The sequence below is a fragment of the Silene latifolia genome, chromosome 7 (genome assembly GCF_048544455.1).
Source record: "Silene latifolia isolate original U9 population chromosome 7, ASM4854445v1, whole genome shotgun sequence".
Classification (NCBI taxonomy): Eukaryota; Viridiplantae; Streptophyta; class Magnoliopsida; order Caryophyllales; family Caryophyllaceae; genus Silene; species Silene latifolia.
This window is the reverse complement of record NC_133532.1, coordinates 14,810,500-14,834,248: the sequence shown is the minus strand read 5'-3', so window position 1 is coordinate 14,834,248 and position 23,749 is coordinate 14,810,500. Positions and strand designations below refer to the sequence as shown.

The 23,749-nt window shown below is 37.0% G+C and overlaps 2 protein-coding genes and 1 non-coding gene across 3 annotated transcripts; all 3 read right to left on the bottom strand.

Moving 5' to 3' along the window:
* Window positions 1-643: 643 nt before the first annotated feature.
* On the bottom strand, window positions 644-8,239 carry LOC141591824 (putative polygalacturonase). The gene is made up of 7 exons (XM_074412305.1): window positions 8,105-8,239; window positions 7,827-7,881; window positions 6,319-6,624; window positions 3,866-3,986; window positions 3,611-3,785; window positions 3,406-3,476; window positions 644-1,462 (listed from the first exon to the last, which is right to left on the bottom strand). The coding sequence occupies exons 2-7, from the start codon at window positions 7,836-7,838 to the stop codon at window positions 786-788; spliced, it is 1,362 nt and encodes a 453-aa protein (XP_074268406.1). The 5' UTR covers window positions 7,839-7,881; window positions 8,105-8,239; the 3' UTR covers window positions 644-785.
* Window positions 8,240-11,498: 3,259 nt separating this feature from the next.
* On the bottom strand, window positions 11,499-14,511 carry LOC141591823 (large ribosomal subunit protein uL16-like). Its single transcript, XM_074412304.1, has 4 exons — window positions 14,408-14,511; window positions 12,881-13,382; window positions 12,245-12,326; window positions 11,499-11,727 (listed from the first exon to the last, which is right to left on the bottom strand). The coding sequence occupies exons 1-4, from the start codon at window positions 14,415-14,417 to the stop codon at window positions 11,653-11,655; spliced, it is 669 nt and encodes a 222-aa protein (XP_074268405.1). The 5' UTR covers window positions 14,418-14,511; the 3' UTR covers window positions 11,499-11,652.
* Window positions 14,512-23,361: 8,850 nt separating this feature from the next.
* On the bottom strand, window positions 23,362-23,468 carry LOC141593794 (small nucleolar RNA R71). Its single transcript, XR_012521858.1, has one exon. It is a non-coding gene; the product is annotated as a small nucleolar RNA R71 (small nucleolar RNA).
* Between the last annotated feature and the right edge of the window lie 281 nt (window positions 23,469-23,749).

Sequence of the window (23,749 nt, the reverse complement as noted above, 5' to 3'; positions counted from 1 at the left end):
TCGATCTCAATGCTGTCTTACAAGAAAATCAAGGTGTATGAACAAAATACACGAAACAAAATAGAAATCTGTGCTGATAAACACAAAACAAGTCGACAATATTACCCGAGTGTCTCAATGACTTACAAATTGTGAGGTAAGAGAGGTCGGATGTATGTAAGCTTATGACACGAGACTATAATAGTAGAACGAACTATCATGGCTCTAATCAATAATCGATCCTAGTAAGTAATATTTGACGCGCTTATGATTGTATGCCAGGCATAGAAGATATTAGAATCCTAACACAAGATGGAAATTAATGTTTCCAAAGTATTATCTTGATCACATATTATATCTACTACGGAGTCACCGAAACTCGGTGCATCACGTTCAACTTGAAAGCAAACCAGATTCAGTAGAGTTATACTCTATCACGCATAACTCATAAGTCGGAACAGTCCAGGATAGAGTCTTCATTAGTTCACTATGCAAGACGGTATGTTTCATTCTTTCATGGTACAGGACTACAGTCCTTACCATGTTTCGACACCACCATGCGTATTTATCAGCCAAAACTTTTACCATGTTGCTTCCGCTTGGAAAGCCGTTTCAAGTGTGAAACCATATTGTAAAAATAATTATACTCATGCAACCAGTTGTAGTTACTAAAATATAATCTATATAAACGGTCACCTCTTTGCGAGCAAGTATGAAGAAATCCTGCGGTTCATGGCTACAAAATCAATGCAACAAATGTGGCTTCTAAGCCACAGTATAAAACCATCACCTGCTCTAAATGTTCATTACAGAGCCGCGACTTCTTTGACAGGGTTGACGATAGAGAAAGATGAAGTATTCAGAGACATTACTTGGAGGTCAGGGCATGGTTCTGGCAGAACACGGTCAGAGGTACCAAATACGTCACTGCAAACCCAAAAGGATCGGCCAGAGGGTTCCATTGGACGAATTTCAAAGGTTATGTTCGACAAAATAAACCATGTAAATGGACTTTCATGAATCCCAGAAAACACTCCTGCCATCGTGATATTTTGGCCAATCACATTGGTAAACTTGATGTCTTGGACGATAGGGAAGGCATTGGGATTATACCCGCTATCAGGATGAATTCCGAAATCCCCGGTTACCTTGAAAGCCACAGCCACATTACGCATTTCAGCTTCGAGTATAGATATATCTTGCAGGAAACCTCCTCTACCTTTGGCAGTTTTGAGTTCAATGCCGATATGGGAGTCGTGCAAGTGAATTTGTTCCACTAGAACGGTTGCTATTCCACCGGACATTTCACTACCAAAAGCAACGCCTGATCCCATAGAAGATTGTAGGTGTAACGATTTCAGGTGGATATTTATTGTTGGTTTAGCATAGGCAATACCATACTCGTCCCAACCACTCTTAAGAACAATGGCATCGTAACTTGTGCTGACATTGCAATAGCGAATGCACATGCTTACAGAAGAATCTGCATATCATAAGTAAGGGAATTCATTTAAGTTGCATGACAGAAAAGAAGATTGATGACAAGAGCAGACTTACAATTAGATTACATGCATACTCAGCTACAAGACTAAAACCCAGGGTCTAAGGCCCCCACAAAATCAGTAGATTAGGGGTAGGCTGGTAAGATGGTCAGTTGTATGTAATCTTACCCCTATTAACACATAGAGGTGGATAATGAAAGTTGCGCTGAAAGATGGCAGCTTCACAATAAAAAGACACGCATCCAAGTCTAGTGAGTCATATGGCTTCATTCCATCATAATCCAGAACCAACGAATATCGAGTCTTTGGCTACTTTAGAAATGAAAGCCATATCACAGAGATAATACAACAGCAACAACAACATCAGAGCCTTAATCCCAAAATGACTTGGGGTCGGCTGACATGAATCATCCTTTGGAACCGTCCATGGGTGAACGCACACCTCAATGCGAAAAAAATAGAAAGTAAAAGTGGAAAACAAAAGGGGAGTGAACCATAATACAAAAGCCAGGTAAACTTATAGGTTTTAAAGTCGACGTCAGGATTTCTTTTATAAAAATTTAGAATTTAAATCGAGATTAAAGATTAAAATGATTTTGAAAACCAAAGTAAAACTTAAGGGTCCGGAATATCTTAAAAGTGAACCAAGAATTAATATATGAGAAAGTTGTTGGTAAAAAGGTGTAATAAATCCGAAAAGAAATAATTTTTTTAAAAAATTAAATAAAAACATTAAATATCTCAAATAACGTCCAATACTAAAAATCCACATGTATCATTGCCCTCCATTGTGCCCTCTCCGTCACCATTCCCTCGTCCAGCCCGAGAAGGCGAGAATATCACAGAGATAATACGATTAAAAAAAGCATGGGTTAACTATTCAAGCATGTTTGATTTCACAGATGATCAAGATCAGGAGTAAGAAGACTACAATTATTGGCCCAAGTAAAGGAGCAGGGCAAAAAGAAAGAGTGCAGCAAGAAAAGCAAGTTTTTATCTAACGAACGGTGTCGGTTAACAGGGATAGACGCACCTCATCGGGTCAATGTCAAAAGGTTACTCAATTAGCTACAAGTCTGCACAAAAATACTACTCATTTCAGAAGGAAAAATCTGCACATCACTAGAGCATTCACCAATGAACAAATCTGTGTTAGCTATCCATCTTCTAGGGTTGAGGTTGGTTAGTCTATTTATTACGATTCTCTAAATAATATCAATAATACATTACATCTTTACTTCTGAACCATGAGATCGCATCAGCGGAGAAAACATAATGTTAACTGACAAAATATTATAACCAATGGAATTTGTACGGCTTAAGTTTTTAAGGTGATCGTTTTTGCGCTGCGTTTCTTTCATTTTCCTCTTTCAACGTCTTTACTTTTTCCCCTTCCCCTTCCTTTTCCGCATCTCATTCTTTTTTTCATTTCACTTTGTTTTTGTTCTGTCATTTGTTTCCTGTTGTTGCCCTCTCTAGTCCCATGTCTGATGTCTCCCCTCTTTTTTCTACCTTTTTATGTCCTAATAATGAATCTAATGATACTATGTGGAGTGGTGGTTAAAGCCAGACAACCCAAATTATTTTGGGACTACCGGTTCAAAAGTTACCATGCTCACTCCAGACATAATAAAAAATCACATGCTTGTGTCTCTTCCCAACCCGTCCAAAAGATGGGGTTAGGATATCATCATTACACAACATAACAGACCAAAAGATGGTCTTCTTCGGCAATTGGAGCCATCCTTTTGAAAATTGTACCGAGTTTTTTTTTTTTTTTTTTTTGGTTGAAACGCAGTTATTGCAATAAATTTAGAAATCACAAAGAAGGTCATTAATATCACTATACCAACTCAAATCTTAGGCAAAACTATAGAAGGAAAGATATGATATAAATACTTTTCCCATTCAAACATATACTCACCTGGTACTATGCCGCTTGTGTAAGGAGATTCCGGTGGCGTAGACACAGTAATGTTTTCTATTAGAACTTCGCTGCATAATGTCAACAAAGAAACCGTTCAACAAACTCCTCATTCATTGCAATAACAGTATCCATATCAAAATGTAGAATAAATCTAGCAACATAAAGGCACTTAGAAGTACAACTTGGATTATAGTGAACCTACCTGCAGTATATAGGATGAATGCTCCAGGCTGGGGAATTTAGAAAGGTTATATTTGCAATAACAATATTGCTGGAGTCAACGAATTCCAAAAGGTGTGGTCTGCTATCGTTCAAGTAATGCTTATTATATGCTTCCCACCAAAAGGAGCCTTGGCCATCAATAATCCCATTATCACCTAATCGTAAAATAACGAAAACATTAAATGGTAGCTTGGATGCTAATCAGGAATCTACTTTACTGAACATTATGTCTGACCTGTGATAACAACATCAGTTAAATTATACCCCGTGAGTAAGCTGCTATATCTCCAGCCTGGTAAATCAATACCTCGGCCGTAAGATGGTAATGGTTGAACTACTTCCCAATGTTCGTAATCCTGCAAGAAAAAAAGGTAAAAGTATAAAACACTAAAGTTGCATCGTTCACCAAGACAAAAAGAAAATAAATACTACAATATATAACCACAAGGCCACAACTACAATCAATAATTCGGATGATAAAACAAGTACGTAAGGTTGGTATAAAATCAAGGCCGTGAGCCCATGAGACCAAAAACCGACCATTTTGTATAGGTTTTAAAGAAGACTGGACCTGGATTAAACCACATTTTTTAAGGCAGTATTGGCCATATTAAGTGAGATAAGGCCACTAGCCCATACGCCAATCGTGACCGAAACCAATATTTAATATTATGAAGTACGAACGCAAGCTCAGTTCACCATAGAACATGAAGATCAGTTATTAAGAAATCCACATGTAAATATATCAATATGCAGATAAGGAAAATGATGGAATTACAAGGGAAATAATATAGAGAAGTCTAGAGCTTGTGTTGTACATGAGATCACCAATAAGAATCTTCTCCCAAACTCACCGACTAACTAGTGAGCAGCTATTTAGGAAATTTCAAGGGTGAAATGCCAGAACTTTCAATAAATCCCTAAAAGTTCGCCCTCCCGTCCGTGTAAGTTGCAGCGTAACAAATATCAAGTCAGTATTTGTTACACTGCAATTTATACAAGGGAGCTATTTGATATCAATAAATTCCCTTCTGAAGCCCGAGTATAAGTTGCAGCATAACAAATATCAAGTCAGAATTTAATAAATTATGCACATCTAGGGAGCTACCAAGTCTATCAGCGTGACAGTTGTCTGTCTCAGTTATAAAAATGATGAGGGTATATCTCCTATTTATGTTTCAGGAAGAATGTCGTGCTACTATGAGCATCATCAACTGGTCGGAAGACATAATGTGGATGATTACATAGTGAACGAAGTCTAGGAAAAAATAACTCACAAAAGCTCTCGACATATCCAAGGTGTGAAAACTAGTTCTAAAACAGCCATCCACACTACGAGGATACAAGCTTCAGGAGTTATGACCTATAAACGAGAAACTTTCTAAGTAATAGAAAATGTGGAGGATCGGAGTAGTTTTTCTAGACTGACAACAATCTCTATTTAAATTCTAAAGAGGGTAAATAGTTCGGCACTGCCCTAGGGCCTCAAAGGCTTCTATCTAGCGGGATTAGTGGGATCCGATGAATGCGACCTTGCCATGTGCTTGGAACACATGGGAGGCTTTCAAACAGCCTTCAGAATATACCTACATTATACTCTCCACATATAGTAAAGATACAAGGTATATAGGTTGCGTATTCCAGTGTTTTTTTGTCGGAAAACCTACAGAGCTTTAAGGGTGTCCGCAGCCCCTAAACCATGTGTTCAAAAACACATGGGAGGCTGATTCCAAAGAACCTAAAAAATAGTATCCTCCAAGGCTCCAAATGATACAAAGTAAATAGGCCGGTATTCAAATAGTTTTTGGACCGTGAAAGCTACAGATTCAACGGGCTGAATATCAGAGATGAATAGTCAACATTATCTGATTCACATGATTATATGATACGGAATCAAAACAATGCCCTTGACAGGACGAATTGATTACACATGCATGATCTTTAAAGCCACCATGTAAGTGTCGAGATAAACTGATATCTACTACAGCGTATACCAAAGGAAATTGAAGCTGCGTCGACACTAACAATCGGTTCCTAAAATCAAGTGTTACTAAGTTGGCTAATAAGCGTATCTCTAAACAAGATACTAACAGGTGGCATTTACATTCTTGATAAAGAAAGCTCAAGAGAAAAACAAATGCTCGTAATGTTTTACAGGAGTACAGAAACTTTTTGTAACCTACACATTACAAATAACTGGAAAAGGAAAATATATTTTCCAAATATCCCTCTCATAGAACAATAAAACTAATAATGTGAACAGTGAGCTTATCAAATATCAGTCTGTTATCAAGTAGCTTGATTCTTTGGAAAGTTAACTGCGCTACGTTCTATAACTCTAGCACCACGCAAGAACAGAAAATGCATTCCCTCAAAAATCCAGTTGAACAAAACTTTTTTAACTAGGAGATATGTTCCTAAATACTCCTAGCTTTGTACTTGTTGCTTTCAAACGAATACTAATCGGAAATGTATATGGATTTCGGATTACACCAAGAAAAAAAAAACTGCAAAAGGCATTTTCAATAAGGTCTTGGAATGAGAAGTCGCTGATAATGGAGTATTTGCCTTTAGAATAAAAAAAGATAGTAACAGTAAACCAATATCTGCTATATATGGAAGGATATCTATATGTACCATGCCGATTTTCTTATTAGAGCAATAGCACAGTAAGGTTAAAAGTAAGACCTGAGATCCCAAAATGACAGCATCTCTGTCAAGATAAAGTGTCATGTAACTAGTAAGATTGAGGCTCCCTGTAAGCCATCTACCAGGCGGCACATAAAGCTGGGCTCCACCCTTGTCACAAAAAGATTGTAGATAGAAAATCGCATTTTGAAAAGCAAGTGTATTCAGTGTCTTCCCATCTCCAACAGCTCCAAACTCTGTGATGGCCACAGTGTGTAACCTGGGAATTACAGGTTTGCTCTTTTCACAGTGACGATCATTTTCTTCTTGACAGTAACATAATGTCAAAAATAGCAGTAATAACACCTGAAAACAATTCAGGATGGTGTGAATTTAAGAACATAGTACATGAAGTTGTCATGAAGTATAACAAAATAGCTGACTACATTAGTCATTTTATGCAAATTTTATCATGTCATCCGGAAACGGTCTCAATGTGTGGTTAACATGGGTAAGGTTGCATACTTGCATGCACGAGACCCCCTATCCCAACATTTTCAGGTGCCCTTGGGCACTGGTGTAATGTTAATAGTGGTAATCTATGACATACTACCTACATATTATTTCCAATTGAATTGAGGCAAAGATTTAATTCATCAAAAAAAATTAAAAAAATTCAAGAACAGTAAGAAAGATGACTACTTATCAAGTCATAATAGTTGTTTACTCCCTTTGTCCCAATCATTTGTTTGCCTTTTTTATTCTTTGTGAACGGTATTTTAATCAAAGGCAAACAAATGATTGGGACCGAGGGAGTATTAGCTAACTGTTACAAGGGGGACTATTCCTTTCCTTATGGCCATAGTATATGGAAGTATAGAGCATGAAAATACAACCAAATTTCCCTCACACCAACATAGGCTGGCAACTGTTTACAGAGATAGACTAAAATTTGTTATCCCAACAAACATACCCCATCCTGTTCTTTAGAACTTCCATCATTTTTCCAAAATTTCTCTCGTGATTCGCAAAGACGAATACCAACTCATACATAGCCACATATACTGCAATATGCATAGCTACACCTCAAAAAAGTCCGAGGAGTCGGCTCCTTTTTCTTTACAGAATTTGACAGTAGATGAATGTATACAGTTTACTAACAACATTTCAATCAAATATGAAACTGAACACGAAAAAAATCCAAGATTTCCAACATATCATCAAAATTCCCTCCAAAAAAGCACTTTTTTTTACCTTACATCAGGACAGTGTACCTGACTTTTATTAAACTAGAAGTTCAAGTTACAAGATCAAAGACAACATTCACAAGAGATCATCATCCTCAATGTACTATTATAATCAAAGGACAACAATAAAGCGCCACCAAAATCACCACCCACATCCCCTAGGGTCCAATTCTAATGGACCCTACTCGATACAAACGGTGGCGCCATCTCATTTTCCATAATCAAATAGATTAAAACACAACAAACCCCTATCACACAGACAAATTTTAAAAGAGAGCAACATAATGAAATAAAATGTAAATTAATTTGCAGAGAACTTACTAAATTCTTCATGATACTGATGTGCTCCAAAGAACCCACAATCCAGAAATATCAACTATAAACAAAAATGCCAAAAAAAATGGAATGTGAGATGACAGTGTATATAAAATCACCTGGGTTTACTATGATAAGAAAGAACAAAAATGGAAAACAATACAAATAAAAATAGAAAACTCAGAAATTCCATAATTCATGCAATCAAATTACGAATGAAATACATGCAGAATCACATTAACCAAAATGGGATGTAAAAATAAGGGAAATCCAGCAGATTTTACCATGTATAATTCCTTCAAATCCATTGAGATTCAATTCCCAAATAAGAAAATAGATTTCTTTGAGAAAAATAAATGTCGAGACTAGAGAGTGGTGCGCATACAGGGAATTCCCTATCAAAGGGTGAACTGAGAAATGGGGCAGCTATAAACTATAAAGAGATGCTTTTTACCGTAATGTGTTTGCAATTAACGTATTATAGAGCTAGTTGTATGTGAGTTTTGTTATAAAGTTATCGAGTTTTAGTGAGTCCATTTTTGAAATAATGGTCAAAAATAAAATATTTGTCGTTTTGGGTCGGTTTTGAAAATATTTATCAAAATGGTGTCCACGTAGGCTCGGGATTTCTAGACCTGAAACACGCCACTACTAATGGCGTGTTTTGTGAAGGAAACACGCCATTAGTAATGGCGTGTCTTTACAACAATTTTTTAACTCAACTGACTAAACTTAAAAAAAAAAAAAAAAAAAAAAAAAAAAAAAAAAAACAAGACACGCCATAGGGGATGGCGTGTTTCCCCTCCGAAACCCGCCATTCCCAATGGCGTGTTTGTTTTAGTCAATTTTTTAATGAAGTTTCTTTCCCTACTCATTATAAACACGCCATTTGTAGTGGCGTGTTTTAGGTCCAGAAATCCCGAGCCTACGTGGACACCATTTTGACAAATATTTTCAAAACCGACCCAAAACGACAAATATTTTATTTTTGACCATTATTTCAAAAATGGATTCAGTTTTAGTAACAAAATTATCGAGGTATGATACAAAGTTATTGAGCTTAATATAATAATTATTAAGCTCAATAACTTCGTAAAATAGTTCAATAACTTGTAAAATAGCTCAATAACTTTGTGTAAGAGTTCAACAACTTTAAGGCGGTTGTACAATGCTACTATACAACTAGTTGTATGATGGTATTAGGCAATTTTAGTGTTATTTTACATTAAATTAGTGTTCGGAATAAAGCAAGTGTGTAGATGAAATGAAAAATAATCTTGCCATAATTTCGTGTAAATTCACATCACATGAAAATTTGTTTCTTTTTTTTGTTGGTGTAGACCATTTGATTTAATTCGTATTCAAGCTGGGTAGGACTAGCGGTAAAGCTTTCCTTCGTGAGTTTTAACATTGCTGCCTTCACAGGACTCGAACACGAGACCTCTAGTTAAGCTACAACAAACCCTTGTCAGTTGATCTAAGTGCTCATGGGTATCACATGAAAATTTGTGATGTCTCATACGGAGTAATTTTCAAATACAGTTGTCGAGAATATTACTGAATGAGATAATTTTGTGGTTGCAACGAGTTTGTTAATTCTAGATTGTGAGTCATAATCCACTTAATTCAATCATTGAATGAGTTATAATTGTACTTTTTATATTTTAAAAATGATCATCTACATAATTTAATCCGCTTATGATCCAAATTGCAAAGGTTATTATTCCTAGCTATAATTTATCTCCTTCCTTCTTGATCCTCGTCTTAAAAGAAAAGCATGCAAGTCGGACGGAAAGTGGTGTCGGGAAGTGGTCCTTCCAGTGACGGACGGGTGAGTAACACGTAAATAAATGAAAAATACATGGTATAACAACAGTTTTATAATATTCTTAAGTCTTGTTTGGATAGAGGAAAGAGAGAGGAGGGAGGTTAAATAAGGAAGTGAAAGGGGTCGTTTGGTTCACTACTTAGGAATGGAATGGATTGAAATGAGAAACCATATGAGTATGGAGTTTCAATTTCATACCTTCCAAAACATGTTTGGTTCATTAGAAAAATAAACATGAAGGAATGGAGTTTGAATCCATGGGAAGGAGGTGGGTATGGGATTCCAAGGGGTTTGGGTGGAATGAGAATCCATCAGGATTCTAACTCCATTCCAAAACACCCCAACCAAGCACTAGAATGACTAGAATCCATTTCATTTCATTCCAAACCTCCCAACCAAACACCACCTAAGAGTTTTTAATAAATCTTTACCTCACGGATTTAAACACAAGTCATAAAATAAAAAATGGATAGGGCTTGATTTTGTTCCTTTTAATTAGAGTTGTTTAAATGCGGGTTTGGGCCGGACCGTGAAGGAAAAAGTTGCCCTTTAAGACTTGGTGGCGGGCCGGGCCTTAATTATGGGCCAATTATCTTTGCCTTTGCCCGCCTTTAGTCAAAAGTCGGGCGGCCCACGGGCTAATAGGCCGTAACACGAAACTTCAATTGAAATGTTTTATTAATTAAAATATATAAGGGTACCCAATATATAAATATTTTTGTTATATTTTAACCTTTATAGTTTACGTATTATTATTTTAGTGTTCCACATCATTATAAAATTGATACAATTTTCTTTGAAAATGTCTTTTTTAAGAGTAAAAATAGAGGATTTAAATAGTAAACGGGCCTAATGGGCCGGCCCACTGGATTTTCTAATTTTCCATACCCGCCCATTTTACTTGGTGGGCTGGGCTTGACCCACCCTCTTAATTTTTCGGGTAAAAAGTACTTGTCCAAGCCCACGTAATAAGCGGGCTGAACGGGACGGACTAATGGGTGGATGACCCATGAACAGCTATACTTTTAATAACCGAATTTTTCTGACATACCATTTTCACTAAATAATTAAATTTTGTAAAAACAATTGACATTTTAATATTTCATAATAAATTATTTTGAATGTTTCTTCACATGGGTTCTTAGTACGAATAAAAACTCTGTAAATTAGTCTACAGTTCCTCGTTAGTCACTAGGCAGTTTGACTCTTCTCCATTTCTTTCTCTCCATTTTCTCTCCTAACACATCCACATTTTAATATATTTTCTTTCCGTGGTCATTAAAACTTTATTTGGTTTGATACGGACCTTCTGTAGGAAATGGTGAGAAATCAATTTTCTCTCCTAACACATCCACATTTTAATATATTTTCTTTTTGTGGTCATTAAAACTTTATTTTTATGAAATAATCACAAGCATTAAATCATCACAAGGTTTGATACGGACCTTCTATAGAAAATGGTGAGAATCCAAACCAGTCACTAGGTAATACATTGTGTGTTGGCTACCTCTGGCTCTTACATTGAAGGTTTGTTTGACCTTCCTTGATTGGAGCAGTTGATGGTGATAATCTAAAATATTGATCAAATTACCAGACCCCCATCCACAGCTCTTTCGGTTTTGATTCAAGTCCCCGTTCACATCTCTGCTATTAAAAATTATGTGATTTGCTTTGAAGAAATTGTCCAGGTTCGTGATAGTTTCGTAGAATTGACAAGACCTCACCATAACAAGTCAAAAACGTAACGCTCCACCACAAAGATTTAGATATCCAAAACAAGAGGCCTGATCATACTAATTTAGAACATTATAGGTCGAACTATGTCAAAATAACAGATTTGAGAACTAGCATAGATACGAAGTCTTCTATTTAAAAATATTGTTGGAGAAACACATGAAAGTTCAGAGATACTTCCAGGACAAAACGAGAAAATGTAGATAAACAAACTACAGAACTTCAACATAACACTCCAATGGTTCAAATAGCTCATATATAGGGTCTCTCTTATGCATTCACGCTAGCGTTTATAAAAGCTTGTCCTGGCTTGCGGTTTGATAGAGGTCCATGGCATCCAAGTAACTGCAAAGAGCACGATACAAATTAACAATACATAAATAATCATAAAGAATGTGCTCAACCAAATAGAAGTAACTAAGATACATATGTTCATATAAAGGCCTTTTGTGCACCACAAATTCCCATTTGTGAGAGCCGATGTTAGTGCACATAAGAACAAAACAAATCGTATGTAATCAATCCGGCACATATTAGTCCCTCACATTTACCAACACATTCTAGAGAATGTTTCCTTCTGAACTTGAGAGAGATACGTGCTCTCTTCGCTATTAATGAAGAGTGCAGAATATTGAACATTTTGAACAGGTTTTGAAGATCTTAATGATCTGGAAACGAGATCACGATTGTGGACAGAGGTTTAATGCTATGATACCATGACTCCAAAAACATCAACTTGATCCTACCTATTCTATGTCTCTAATGAAGTGAAATATGCAGTAAAGTAGTAAACATGAAGGCATTTTAAAAGTTTAAAGGCAGAAGCAAACAATTGTATAACACGAAGGAGATCTACACAAACCTTTGCATTGACACCATCAAGAACAATCCTGCCTTCCTTCTTGTATCTCACATAATCAGCCCGATTGTACTTGGTAAAACCCCTGCGAAAGTCCAAAGTTGGTATGAATCTACTAGCCATTTTCATTTAGTCGTGAAATACGACAACTAAAACAACAAAACATCTTCAGCTCCATCAGATATGGAAACACAATGGAACTTACTGTGATAAAAAAAAAAAGCTGAATTTTGATGATATATATGGACTAGCTAGCATAGAGAAAGTGTCTTCCATATCATGAGAACAAATATGACGGGTACAACAGCTGTTCGCTACTCCTAAGAAACCGTTTTGCATGGGAAACTAATACACTGAACCTAAACTGAAACTGTTGTGAACTGTGTAGTGTGTGACGATTGCATGCATATAACCAAAACATAAACCCTATTATAAAAGTGCTTGGGTGCAAGACAAAGTCGTCTCATACAAGTTCTTATACCAACTCTATGTACTTGGAAGAGAGATGCATAAAAATTTGGATTAAAACATGTACCGCTATCTCGTATCAGACTCACTGCCAACTACTAGTAATTTGCAATCATAACTTCAAAGCAACAAGACAACAACAGTACACAAAACAAGTAAAAGTAGACATACCACTTCCTGGAAACAATGATCTTTTGGCGACCAGGGAACTTGAACTTAGCACGGCGAAGAGCCTCCTGGGCATTATGGCTGTTGTTATCCTTGCAACGGACAGAAAGGAGAACCTGACCAATAGCAACTCGAGCACAAGTACCAAGAGGCTTGCCAAAAGCACCCCTCATACCAGTCTGGAGCCTATCAGCCCCAGCACATGAAAGCATCTTGTTGATACGAAGCACATGGAAGGGGTGAACCCTAACCCTAAGATGGAAGGCATCCTTCCCAGCAAACTTAGTCATGTACTTATTACAAGCAATACGTGCAGCTTCCAATGCTTCACTTGAGACATTCTCCTTCTCCCAACTGACAAGATGCACGCAGAATGGGAATTCTTCAACACCCTTCTTCTTCATTCCAACATCGTAAATCCTGATCTTTGGGTCTGGCACACCACGGCAAAACCTCGATTTTGGGTATGGCTTGTTCTTGATTTGGCGGTAACACCTGGCAGGTCCTACACAAAATAAACTCTATTAAACCCAATTTATACTGACAAAATTTAAATCCCTCCATTCAAAATTCATTGTAGCCATTTGAATAGAGGAAAGCCTTATATCGAACTTAAATATTATTTCACCAAATTTGTAATGCTTGATTGATTAAAACACCAATTTCATGTAATCATTTATCGAAAAGGACAGGTTTAGCCAAAGTCGAAACAATAAATTTGGGTTGAATTAAGTATTTTCAAGCAAAATACCCAAAACAAGCATACAGTAACTGAAAACCTTCCGTAACACACTTAATATTCACACTTTGCAGTAAACCCGGGACATAAATTCGACAATAAAAACCGGCAGTCACTAAAAGCTCAAGATTTTTGGGTCAAATCATTTTTTTATATAAAAAGACACTCAAGTATTGATAATAACCGATAAAATGACCTTCTCACACTATAAAATGACGTTATTCTAATATTTGTGATTAAAATTCTTACAAATTACGTTAAGTTGGGTAATTTTGATTTCATCTAACTAATAAATATGAGCTCTAAACCTCTATTTAAACACACAACACAGCAAATTCTATATATACAAAATTCATACAAATTCAATACCTTTCATATGATACAAAAGAATAAAAAACAATAATTTTCAGTCATCATTTCACATTCTACCACGATGAATCCAATAATATCCTCTGTCCGTCCCAATCATTTGTTTACCTTTCATAAAATACAATCGCTAAGAACATAAAAAGTAAACAAATGGTTTGAACGGAGAAAAAGTACCACATAAATTCAACCAAACAAAAATCAAATCAACATAAAACAACAACAAAACAAAAAACACACCAAATTACAGCACAAAATTGCGATCTTTTCATTCAATCAAGTAGAAATCAGTGAAAAAAATTGGATCTTGAGAAAAGTTAAACATGGTGAACGAAATTGAACTAATTAGAACAATTATATGAGGAAAATTAAGACGATGAAAAAAACAGGAGAGAATTGTGAAGAAAGATAGAAGATGAGCTTACTTCTTCCCATGGCTGATTGCTGTGACAGAAACCCTAAATTCGGCTTATTGAAACCCTAATTCTAAATGAAAATGAGGATGCGTGAGGATTTATAGGACTTAGTTTGGTGTGATATTCTTGGGCCAGCTTACGTTTGTGCTTGCGTTACATATGTTTTAGGGGCCCAATTAGTCAATATGGTCGACCTATTTATATCGGTTCGGTATCGTGATTCAACAAGACCGTTTTTATAGGATAAGATTAACTTGATAGGACAAAGTTAACATTTGATTACTTTTGTATTTTAGTTTTATTTCTGTAACACGATATTTTATGATGAATGCCGAAATATTTAATATGTAAGTTATTAATATAAAATTTTGCGTATCAAAATAAAATATTGTTATATTTCCTCCGTCTTGACCATTTGTTTACCTTTAATTTTTTGGCACAAAGATCAAAGAAATATGAGAAGTCAATTATTGGATTATAAGTGAACCAAATTGAGTATAAATGATCAAATTGTTCATCAAATGCATTGGCAAAATAGAAAAGTAAACAATTTACTAAGACATTCCAAAATAGAATAGGTAAACAAATGACTGGTACGGAGTACAAGTTTATTAACTAATTTTGGATATCGAAAATGTGTAAATGTGATTATAAGACCATCTCCAAGCAAAAGGTCACACTAATTGGGTCACCGACATTTTAGTCCTTAATTTCTCCTTATTTATCTTGACTCACTTTCATCTTCTCAAGCAGAAGGTCACGACCTAGGTCACCAACCCAATTATTTTTCACCTTTCAATCATTTTCCACATTCTTACCCCACCACAAACTCTCTCGAATTTTTTCAATTATTATTTACTAACCAACAAGAGGGCGCAACCTACCGGGTCACCAACATTCACCAAGGTCTCAACTCAAGGTCACCAATTGCTCCTATCTAGTTCAAGGTCATCCTAAACACCATCGATTTACTAGTTAATTACGTCATTAGTACGACCCAACAAGTTCACGACCCGATTGGTGACCTTGCTTGGCCATGGTCTAAGTATCAGATGGTTGGAAACTATTGAGGTTGTCCAATTGATAAATGTGACTTTTTAGAGTGTTTCTTAAACATTTTTTAGGGGAAAGTAACCATTTTATTAATCAAACGCTCATATAAAGTCGGAAGCTACAACATCGGCGATGGAGTCGGGGTAGGAGTCCACCAATACGAAGCAGCGTCAAGTGAATCGTACAATGCCTTTTCACAAAATAATACGTGAGATTTTCAAAAGACTCTCATAAATCAACAATTCCTCTAATTAACAACATTTCTAAAGAAGCTCTTTGGGATTAGTTTGGAACGAAGAGTGTGCACAAGCTGGAGGGAGTCGGATTTTAGTATGAGCATTTTGATCCCCATTTGTCTTGCCATCTTTAGTCCAAGAATCGGTACTTTCGCCTCTGCTATATTAACCTCCCACTCCTGCCGCAATTGTTGGACCATCGCACGCCCAACATTCCCCTCGTGGTCTCGCATAATGACCCCCAAACCACACCCTCTCCCTTTAAAACTAACGTCGTCAACATTTACCTTCTAAACTCCTATTGGAGGTAGCTTCCATATCTTCTCATGCTTGGTCCCATTTTAAATCTTATTTTCCAGGCCACAATTAATTTCGAGATAATGCTCTTGAAGCTTTAAGGCTTGTTCGACCAACAAACGAGCGACTTTTACTCGCTTTCCATGGAAAACTTCATTCGAATCGCTCCACATCACTGAAAGCACCATTGCTCTTCAACTAAATTCTCTTTCATCTCCTCTATTGGCCTCCACCCGCCCCCACTCCTCAATGTTGTAAACCTTCCCCCACTCCTCAGCAATAGCGCATACAGACACAAAACCAAGGCATGAAGGTCGCGCAGTTTCAACCTCTCGGCCTTATTGTCAACCATAGCACGGGTTCTAACGAGTTCTCGCTATTACTAGATCGGTCTACTAAAACATGCTTAGTACTAGATCAGTCTACCAAAACATACTTTAGATAAATAAGTTTAAAGTGATTACATCAAAACCATCTGTAAAGTAAAGTACAACTGTTCTAAAACCAAACTACAACTAAAGTAACAAAAATATTATGATAACACAGCGGAAGTCTACTATCAGACTCGTGACGACTCTATCCCCAACTAATCCCGCAAGCATCCATAGTATACCTGCCAGACAACTGCTCAAAATAAATCCTATACTACTACTAACAAAATAGCTAGTGGTAAGTTAGGGTCGAATCCACAAGGAGGCGGTGATTATCTAGTTTGTTGATATTTAAATCTGTCTTAAAGGTAACAATTTTATGGGGTTTGATTGAGTTTGATTTCTAAACAACTAATAGCAATTTAAATAAAGATGATAAACAATAATATTAAAGAGTTTAGGGATTTGGGTTCACTAGGTAGTCATCAAAGGGTAGGATTTAATTTATTGATTGAGCAATTTATATTGTCGAAAGTCATATGATCGGTCGATTCTAATATGTCTTTTTAGATCTAACTTAACATGCGATCGCTATCATTAAGTTGGTCTAATTCAATTATCGTGGCCTATACTAGTCTTAACCCGGTCGGTGATAATCCTAGTTTATGCAAGACTACTTAATCAATTCGATCGAGAATCAACTAATTAGAAGTAATACGATAATTGAACAACAATAGAAAGCAATTTAACAATCAATTCATAAGTAACCCCTTTTCTAACAACCTAGATCCCCTTTCACCCTAGATAAGAGATTTAGCTACGCATAATAGAAATAAGAACAACAATAACAATAATAAGAAACATGATTGCAAGCATAAAAGATGAACAATGAAATAAATGATTAATAATAAAGGAAAGATTAAGAACAATACCGTAAATAGCTAGATCCGGAAGTAAGAACAATAAATAAACTAAACTAAGTATTTGAGAGAGTTTTCTAAGGTATCTATATTAAACCTATGTAAAATAAAGCATAATATAACCTAGAGTACGAGTTTAGGTATTTATAGTAGTCATAACCGACTTAAGGAAATTTGCGGAAACTAGTGGTTCCTCGATCGAGCCAAGGTTGACTCGATCGAGGCACCAATTCCCAGATATCCCAACTCTCGACATTGCAAATTTTAGTGATTAGGTTGGTTCCTCGATCGAGTCGAGCGTGACTCGATCGAGCATGAAGTTCCTCGATCGAGCCAAGGTTGACTCGATCGAGGCACCAATTTCCTGCTTCGCGCACTGAACTTCAAACGGCCGCTATTTCTTCGTTACTTGTCAGAAACAAGCGATTTTTGCGGCGTTGGAAAGGTAAGAAGATAAGCTTTCACCTCCAATTGGAATAACTTGAAAATCTGTTGTATAACTAGAGATATGACTCTTCAAAGTAGGCACTTGTAATAAGAAGCTCTTTTCTTCGTGTTTTCTTCTTAACTTCTCTTCCTTCATTCTTATGGATTCTCGTGCCATGCTTCGTGTATCCCTTCATGCTCATTCCGCGATGCCCATTTCATTCCTTTGCTCCTCAAATGCATCATTCCTGCATTAAACATCAAAAGGCGGAAGTATCAACATTCTAACATAAAAGGCATATAAATGATATAAACTAGCACGAAAACCGTATCAAAAGTAATTAAGGGGAGGAATAAATATGTATAATTATGACTCATCAAACTCCCCCAACCCATCTTTTTGCTTGTCCTCAAGCAAAGCAACACACAATACAAAAGGCAATCATACAAATGACGAATAAACAACTCAGAGTTAATGTTTAATGCACATACAAATCCCAAGCTATCCTTATCTGTAACAAAGTAATGATCAAAGTGTACCAATAAAACAAATTCAAAGGTACGGGAAATAGAAAACGTAGCTCAAGTTTCAAGTCACCATACTATAGACAAATGCCAAATACCTTTCGATCTTGCAAGACAAATTAGTCGGATTCTCGCGGATTCACTCATGCACTCATAAGTATGTAAGGGTGAGTTATGTGTGAAGATAGAAAGAAGTAGAAACACTCACTCGACTTATAAAACATGCATGCAATCAAGGACAATAAGGGTGGCAAATGGGTTAAAGGGATAGAAATGGTTTGTGCCAAAGCACATTATGGATAAGTGGAGCTAAGACGGTAGTCGCAACAGTAACCAAAACAAAAACCAAATCTTTGTTAATAAATACACCCAACTTAGAGAAATAATCTCAACTTTACAACACACGAGAGTGAATGATGTATTCTCCAAATATGTATTAGACTCTAACAACCATCCTTTTGATCCTTGACAAAACCAAATGAAGCAATCTCTTTTCTTTTTCTTTTCCCTTTTTCAATATTTTTCGATTTTTCCTTTCTTTTTTTTCTTTTTTTTTTCTTTTTTTTTTCTTTTTTTTTTCTTTTTCTTTCGCTTCATATTTTTCTTTTTCCAACACAAGGATACAACACAATCGCTAAAAGTATTTTGCTATACCCACATGACAACAATAAGTCCCAACCCAACCATAATAGCAAAATAAACATGATAAACAAGCAATCGCATGATCGTCCCGAAAAGGTAGGCAAATTCTTGGATTGTAGCTTATAGGATGTAATTTAAGATTGGCTACAAGGGTTCAAACGGGCTAACAAAAGGATAATATAAGGCTTATTTGAACGGTAAGAAACGCCTATCTACATGTACTTAGTCAAATGAAAGCAATAAAAGTATCAAGAAATCAATGTCACACTTATGCAATTTGATATTACACATTCCACAAGGAGAAACCACACTCAAGCCTAATTGACAATGAGACCAGTGTATTGATGTTCCTGGCCTAGGAAGCTCCATAGACCTCAGAATTTTAAGTAGTTTACCAACATAATTTTGTCAAATCTAATCAATATAAGGCATGTCAAATACGGCTAAGACTTGAATTATGAGCTTTGTTTTCATGGCTAATGAGTCAAAACAATGTACATGGACAACTATATAGGATTCAAATGCAAAAACAATGCAATTTAACATCATAGTTATTAAAATTCACCAAGACTCGGCCTAAAACAAAGGAAAAACATGTTTTCGTGTTTTATAAAATTTTTAATTTTTATGGATTTTTTATATAAATGCACACAACAATAAGTAAAGCACACAACATAAATAAAGACTCCTCCCCCAAACCTAAATGTCACAGTGTCCTCATTGTGACGCCTACAGCATAGCAATCACACAAAAATCCAGCAACCTAAAGGACACAACTAACAAAAGGAATGGAAAAGAAATATATAATACAATCAAAGAAGGTGCAAGGGAAGAGAATACCGGGTAAGAGCAAAGAAATTCCCCCAAACCAGCTGCAAAAATAGGGGAAAATAATCAACCACGTAATTCCACATCAAGTCAGCTACGAAATAAACCCAAAACCATTGTGACTCGATCGAGCCCCATGCCACTCGATCGAGCATGCACGTTCTCCGATCGAACCTTCTTGCCCTCGATCGAGGCACCTGTTGTCGTCCTCTTCCTTTCTTTATATATCGATTACCCGCAATTGGGCACAATCAAAACAGCTCAAAGCTCTTAATAGTCGATCATAAATCTGCGCATGTGCTACACAAAAGCATAAGTAGCACCAAGATATAACAGAAGCATATAAAATCAATGTTAAAGACCGTCTCAAAGATATCAAATTTTTGATGATAATTATAGCAAAACCGCATCAAATTGTTCGTCCAACCAAAAGAGTATGGAGTATCAAAGCACAAAGTAGAAGTCATACGAGGTAATTTATCACTCACTACACCAGTAATCCTCAGGAAATTATCGTCAACAATTACCTCTTGGTCAGGAGGTCTACCACTCTTAATATCGGAATTGGTGGCAAAAGAATATATTACCTCTACCGTGTTAGGAGTATTCACTGACTCGTATACCTTCGCGTTCCCTTTGTTGATAGGCTCTATCCCATATATTTCAGCCTCTAAAGCATCCAGCTCAGCTTTCCAAATGGGAGATTCACCTGCACATGTCTCAAAACATATCAAAGCATCTAAAGGGTCCTTAGTAGGGGGCCCTTGTGCAGAGTATTCATCAATATCATCTTCAACATCAGAAACATCAAAATATGCATTCTGCACAGGTGTAATAAAATGAACCTCACTAGACTCAAAATTAGAATCAAATTCAACAACTGAAGGGGAAGTATCCAAAGAAAGAGTCAACATATCGTCACATGAGTCCCATTTAACTTCAAGATCTTCGAATCGCACATCCTCACTCTCCTGATCCCAAGACTCATCACAAAAGGGGTAATCTAAGGGGTCTGTCAAGTCTTCCTCATGTGACTCACTGTCTGTAAAATCGTCATAGAGGGGTTCTAGATTGTCGTCAAAGAAGGAGTTATCAACTGAGCATATGGTCTCATCCTCTATGTTTCCCTCAATATCTTTTTCATTCATTAAAACGGTTTTTATGGTCTCACCCACACCCTCATCCATGTATGACTGAAATGAAAAAGTGGGTTTAATGCATTCAATAGCAAGCCATTTAAATAAAGAAAGGACATCTTTAATATTATTACCACCAAAATCTCCCATACCTATTGATATGTGAATTATTTACACCTTATTTCCCTCTTTCTTTGACGCATTCCGGCTCATAACGAGTCGGTTTCGTGTGCCTTTCCTTGCATTTGTGCCCGATCCCCGTACTTGTCATTTTGTGTGCCCTTTTGTAGGAACCGAGTCGAGTATGAAGGAATTGGGGCAAGAAAAGGCATTCTAATGCCTTTACATGAAGAAAAGGGAGATGAAGGATTTTGAAGAAGAAATCCTCTGCCGGCAGGCCGGCAGCCGGCCCACCGGCAGGAGATATGGCTATGAGGAGAAAAAGGAGGAAACAAGTGAGCATATGTTCTCTGTGAAAGCCGGCAAGGCTCACCTAAGAAGGGAACACAATCCCATACTTAGTCAAATTTTTGAAGAAGTTTTTGGCCAAAGTTCAAGCAACGCGCTACTGGCACATGTAGCCGGCCTGCCCACCGGCAGGGGATTACGCAACCTTCATTTTTCTCAGTTTTTGAAAGAACGCGCTGCCGGGCAGAGGAGGCCGGCCGCCGCCCCGCCGACAGGAGTACTTTACACGCAAATGGGCTTTTCCACTCTTTCCTCCCTTAATCCAATGATAGCCTATAAATACCCCCTCCTTAAACCCTTTTGCACACAACCCTAGATCTGAAAAACATTCCATATTTATTGTAATACCTCCTTAATCAAGTTCTAATCTTTCAATAATTATTATTAATATTTAGCAAGAATTAGTTAGTTCTAGTAATAGTCAATTGTTTACACTTGTTTGTTGAAGTTTGTATTGGGGATTTTGAAGGGTTTTCCTTCTTATTAATCAATCAAGCATCCATCTTTCCTTTTGTTGGTATAATTTCTCTCCTTTCTTTTACTTGTTTATCATTTGTTTACATTTTCCTTGTCTTTTGATTTTGTTACAACCTTCATTATGTCTCCTCCTTGTGTTGTTTGCTTTTCTTCTCTATTTAGCATAATTTCCCTTAACATGAGTGAGTAGATCCCTTCTAGGGTTTAGGGTGATTCGTTATGGAATTTATGGGTATGATTCTTTGAATATTTTGGTCTTTGGTGAAATTGTTTAACTTTCCTATTCATTGCACTCAAGGTGTTTGTTGATTTGCTCAAGTGAAAGTTTTTGCCTTTCTTCCATTATTGCTTAATTCTCCCTTAGAATGAAAGTTTTTGGGAGTCTTGATGTATGTTAGGAGAGGAGGGATGCTTAATGAAAATTAGTAGCCACCCTTAAGATAGCCAAGACATTGGTTCTTCATCTTAGGTTAATCTCTCACCATTGACCCTTTTTGATCTTCATGCTTGCCCCTAAACCATATTGATGACCCCGAAGGCCCTAGCTTTTAATTAACCGTATTCATTATCATCATCTTGTTTGTCCTTGCTCTAGTATTAATAACCAAAACCCTCACTTTTAATTTTGATTAAACTTGACTCTTAATCGAACTTTGTAGCAACCCCCGCCGTCCTTGAGTTCGACCCCGACTAAATACTACGCTTTTTCGGGTTTTATAAATTGTTTTGGTATAGGGAGTAGACGACAAATTTCCTACTATCAAATGGCGCCGTTGCCGGGGATGGCGTTAGGTTATGCTTAGTTTCATTTAGAGTCTTTGCTTTAATCTTGTCTCAATTGTCATTTTGCTTTAGTAGTTGATTGTTGTTTGTAGAGTGTGTGTGATTTTTACCTTTCCCTAGTGTGTAAAAACACTAGGAGACTTACGATTTGCCAAGTGTATGCCTAGAAGGAATCATCAAGCTCTCCTATTCAACTCCGACCCCGAGAGGCTTTTTAGGACCTTGAGGACTAGGACTCTTGAAAGAGTGAGGAATAATTCCACCCAAGCAAACATTGATCAACCAAACTCACACATCCCACAAAATTTTGATACAACAACTACGATTCAACCAAATACCACAATTGAGACTTTAGTAGAGAACCCCTTTCATAACTTCCTTAATTACAATAGTCCACCTCAAACACCACCACATCAAGAACCAAACCACCCACCACAAATGGCTCTTAGAGATCACAACCGGCCTAACCATAATGATTCATGTAATCCCATCAATTTTGGCACCTTGGCCCCAAACAACTTTGAAATGCATCCCGCCCAAGTCGGGTTAGTTGAGAAGGACTTGTTTGGAGGTCATATTGAGGAGGATGCCCATGCTCATCTCCGGAAGTTCAAGAGGAAAGTTTCAATGATGAAGAAGAATGGGGTGTCCGAAGACACCTTGAGAATGATGTTGTTTCCGTTTTCATTGACGGGCAAAGCGGACCGGTGGTTGAACATTCACCCACCGGATACTTTCACTACTTGGGATGACTTAGCCCAAGCATTTATGGCCAAGTACTACCCTTCCTCAAAGACCGCGATGCTCCGCAACGAGATCCATAAGTTCCAACAAGAGGATGGTGAGTCCTTAGGTGAGGCTTGGGACCGTTATCAAGATTTGATAGCAAGTTGCCCCCACCATGGAATACCGGAATGGTACATTACTCAAACATTCTTCCAAACTCTACTACCAAGAACTAAGGAGATGGTAAATGCCTCCGCGGGGGGAGGTTTTGACCACTTGAATGATGAAGAGGGCACGGCATTGATCAAAAAAATGGTAGACTCGGAGGCAAACTATGGTTCTAGAGGGAACATGCTACGAAGGAACGGGAAATTTCCTAAGGAAAATGCCTCCAACTCCGAGACAAATGCCAAGCTCGACTTGCTCACAAAGCAATTTGAGAAGTTTTCAAAGAATCAAGTGA

What these genes read in the sequence shown, in the direction of transcription:
- LOC141591823 (XM_074412304.1), bottom strand. An exon ending in ATCATTGTTTCCAGGAAGTG is followed by an intron (nt 12,327 to 12,880) that starts GTATGTCTACTT and finishes GGACTTTCGCAG; the next exon opens with GGGTTTTACCAAGTACAATC. An exon ending in TTGATGGTGTCAATGCAAAG is followed by an intron (nt 11,728 to 12,244) that starts GTTTGTGTAGAT and finishes TGCTCTTTGCAG; the next exon opens with TTACTTGGATGCCATGGACC.
- LOC141591824 (XM_074412305.1), bottom strand. An exon ending in CTGTCATTTTGGGATCTCAG is followed by an intron (nt 3,987 to 6,318) that starts GTCTTACTTTTA and finishes TTTTTCTTGCAG; the next exon opens with GATTACGAACATTGGGAAGT. An exon ending in AACTGATGTTGTTATCACAG is followed by an intron (nt 3,786 to 3,865) that starts GTCAGACATAAT and finishes TTTTACGATTAG; the next exon opens with GTGATAATGGGATTATTGAT.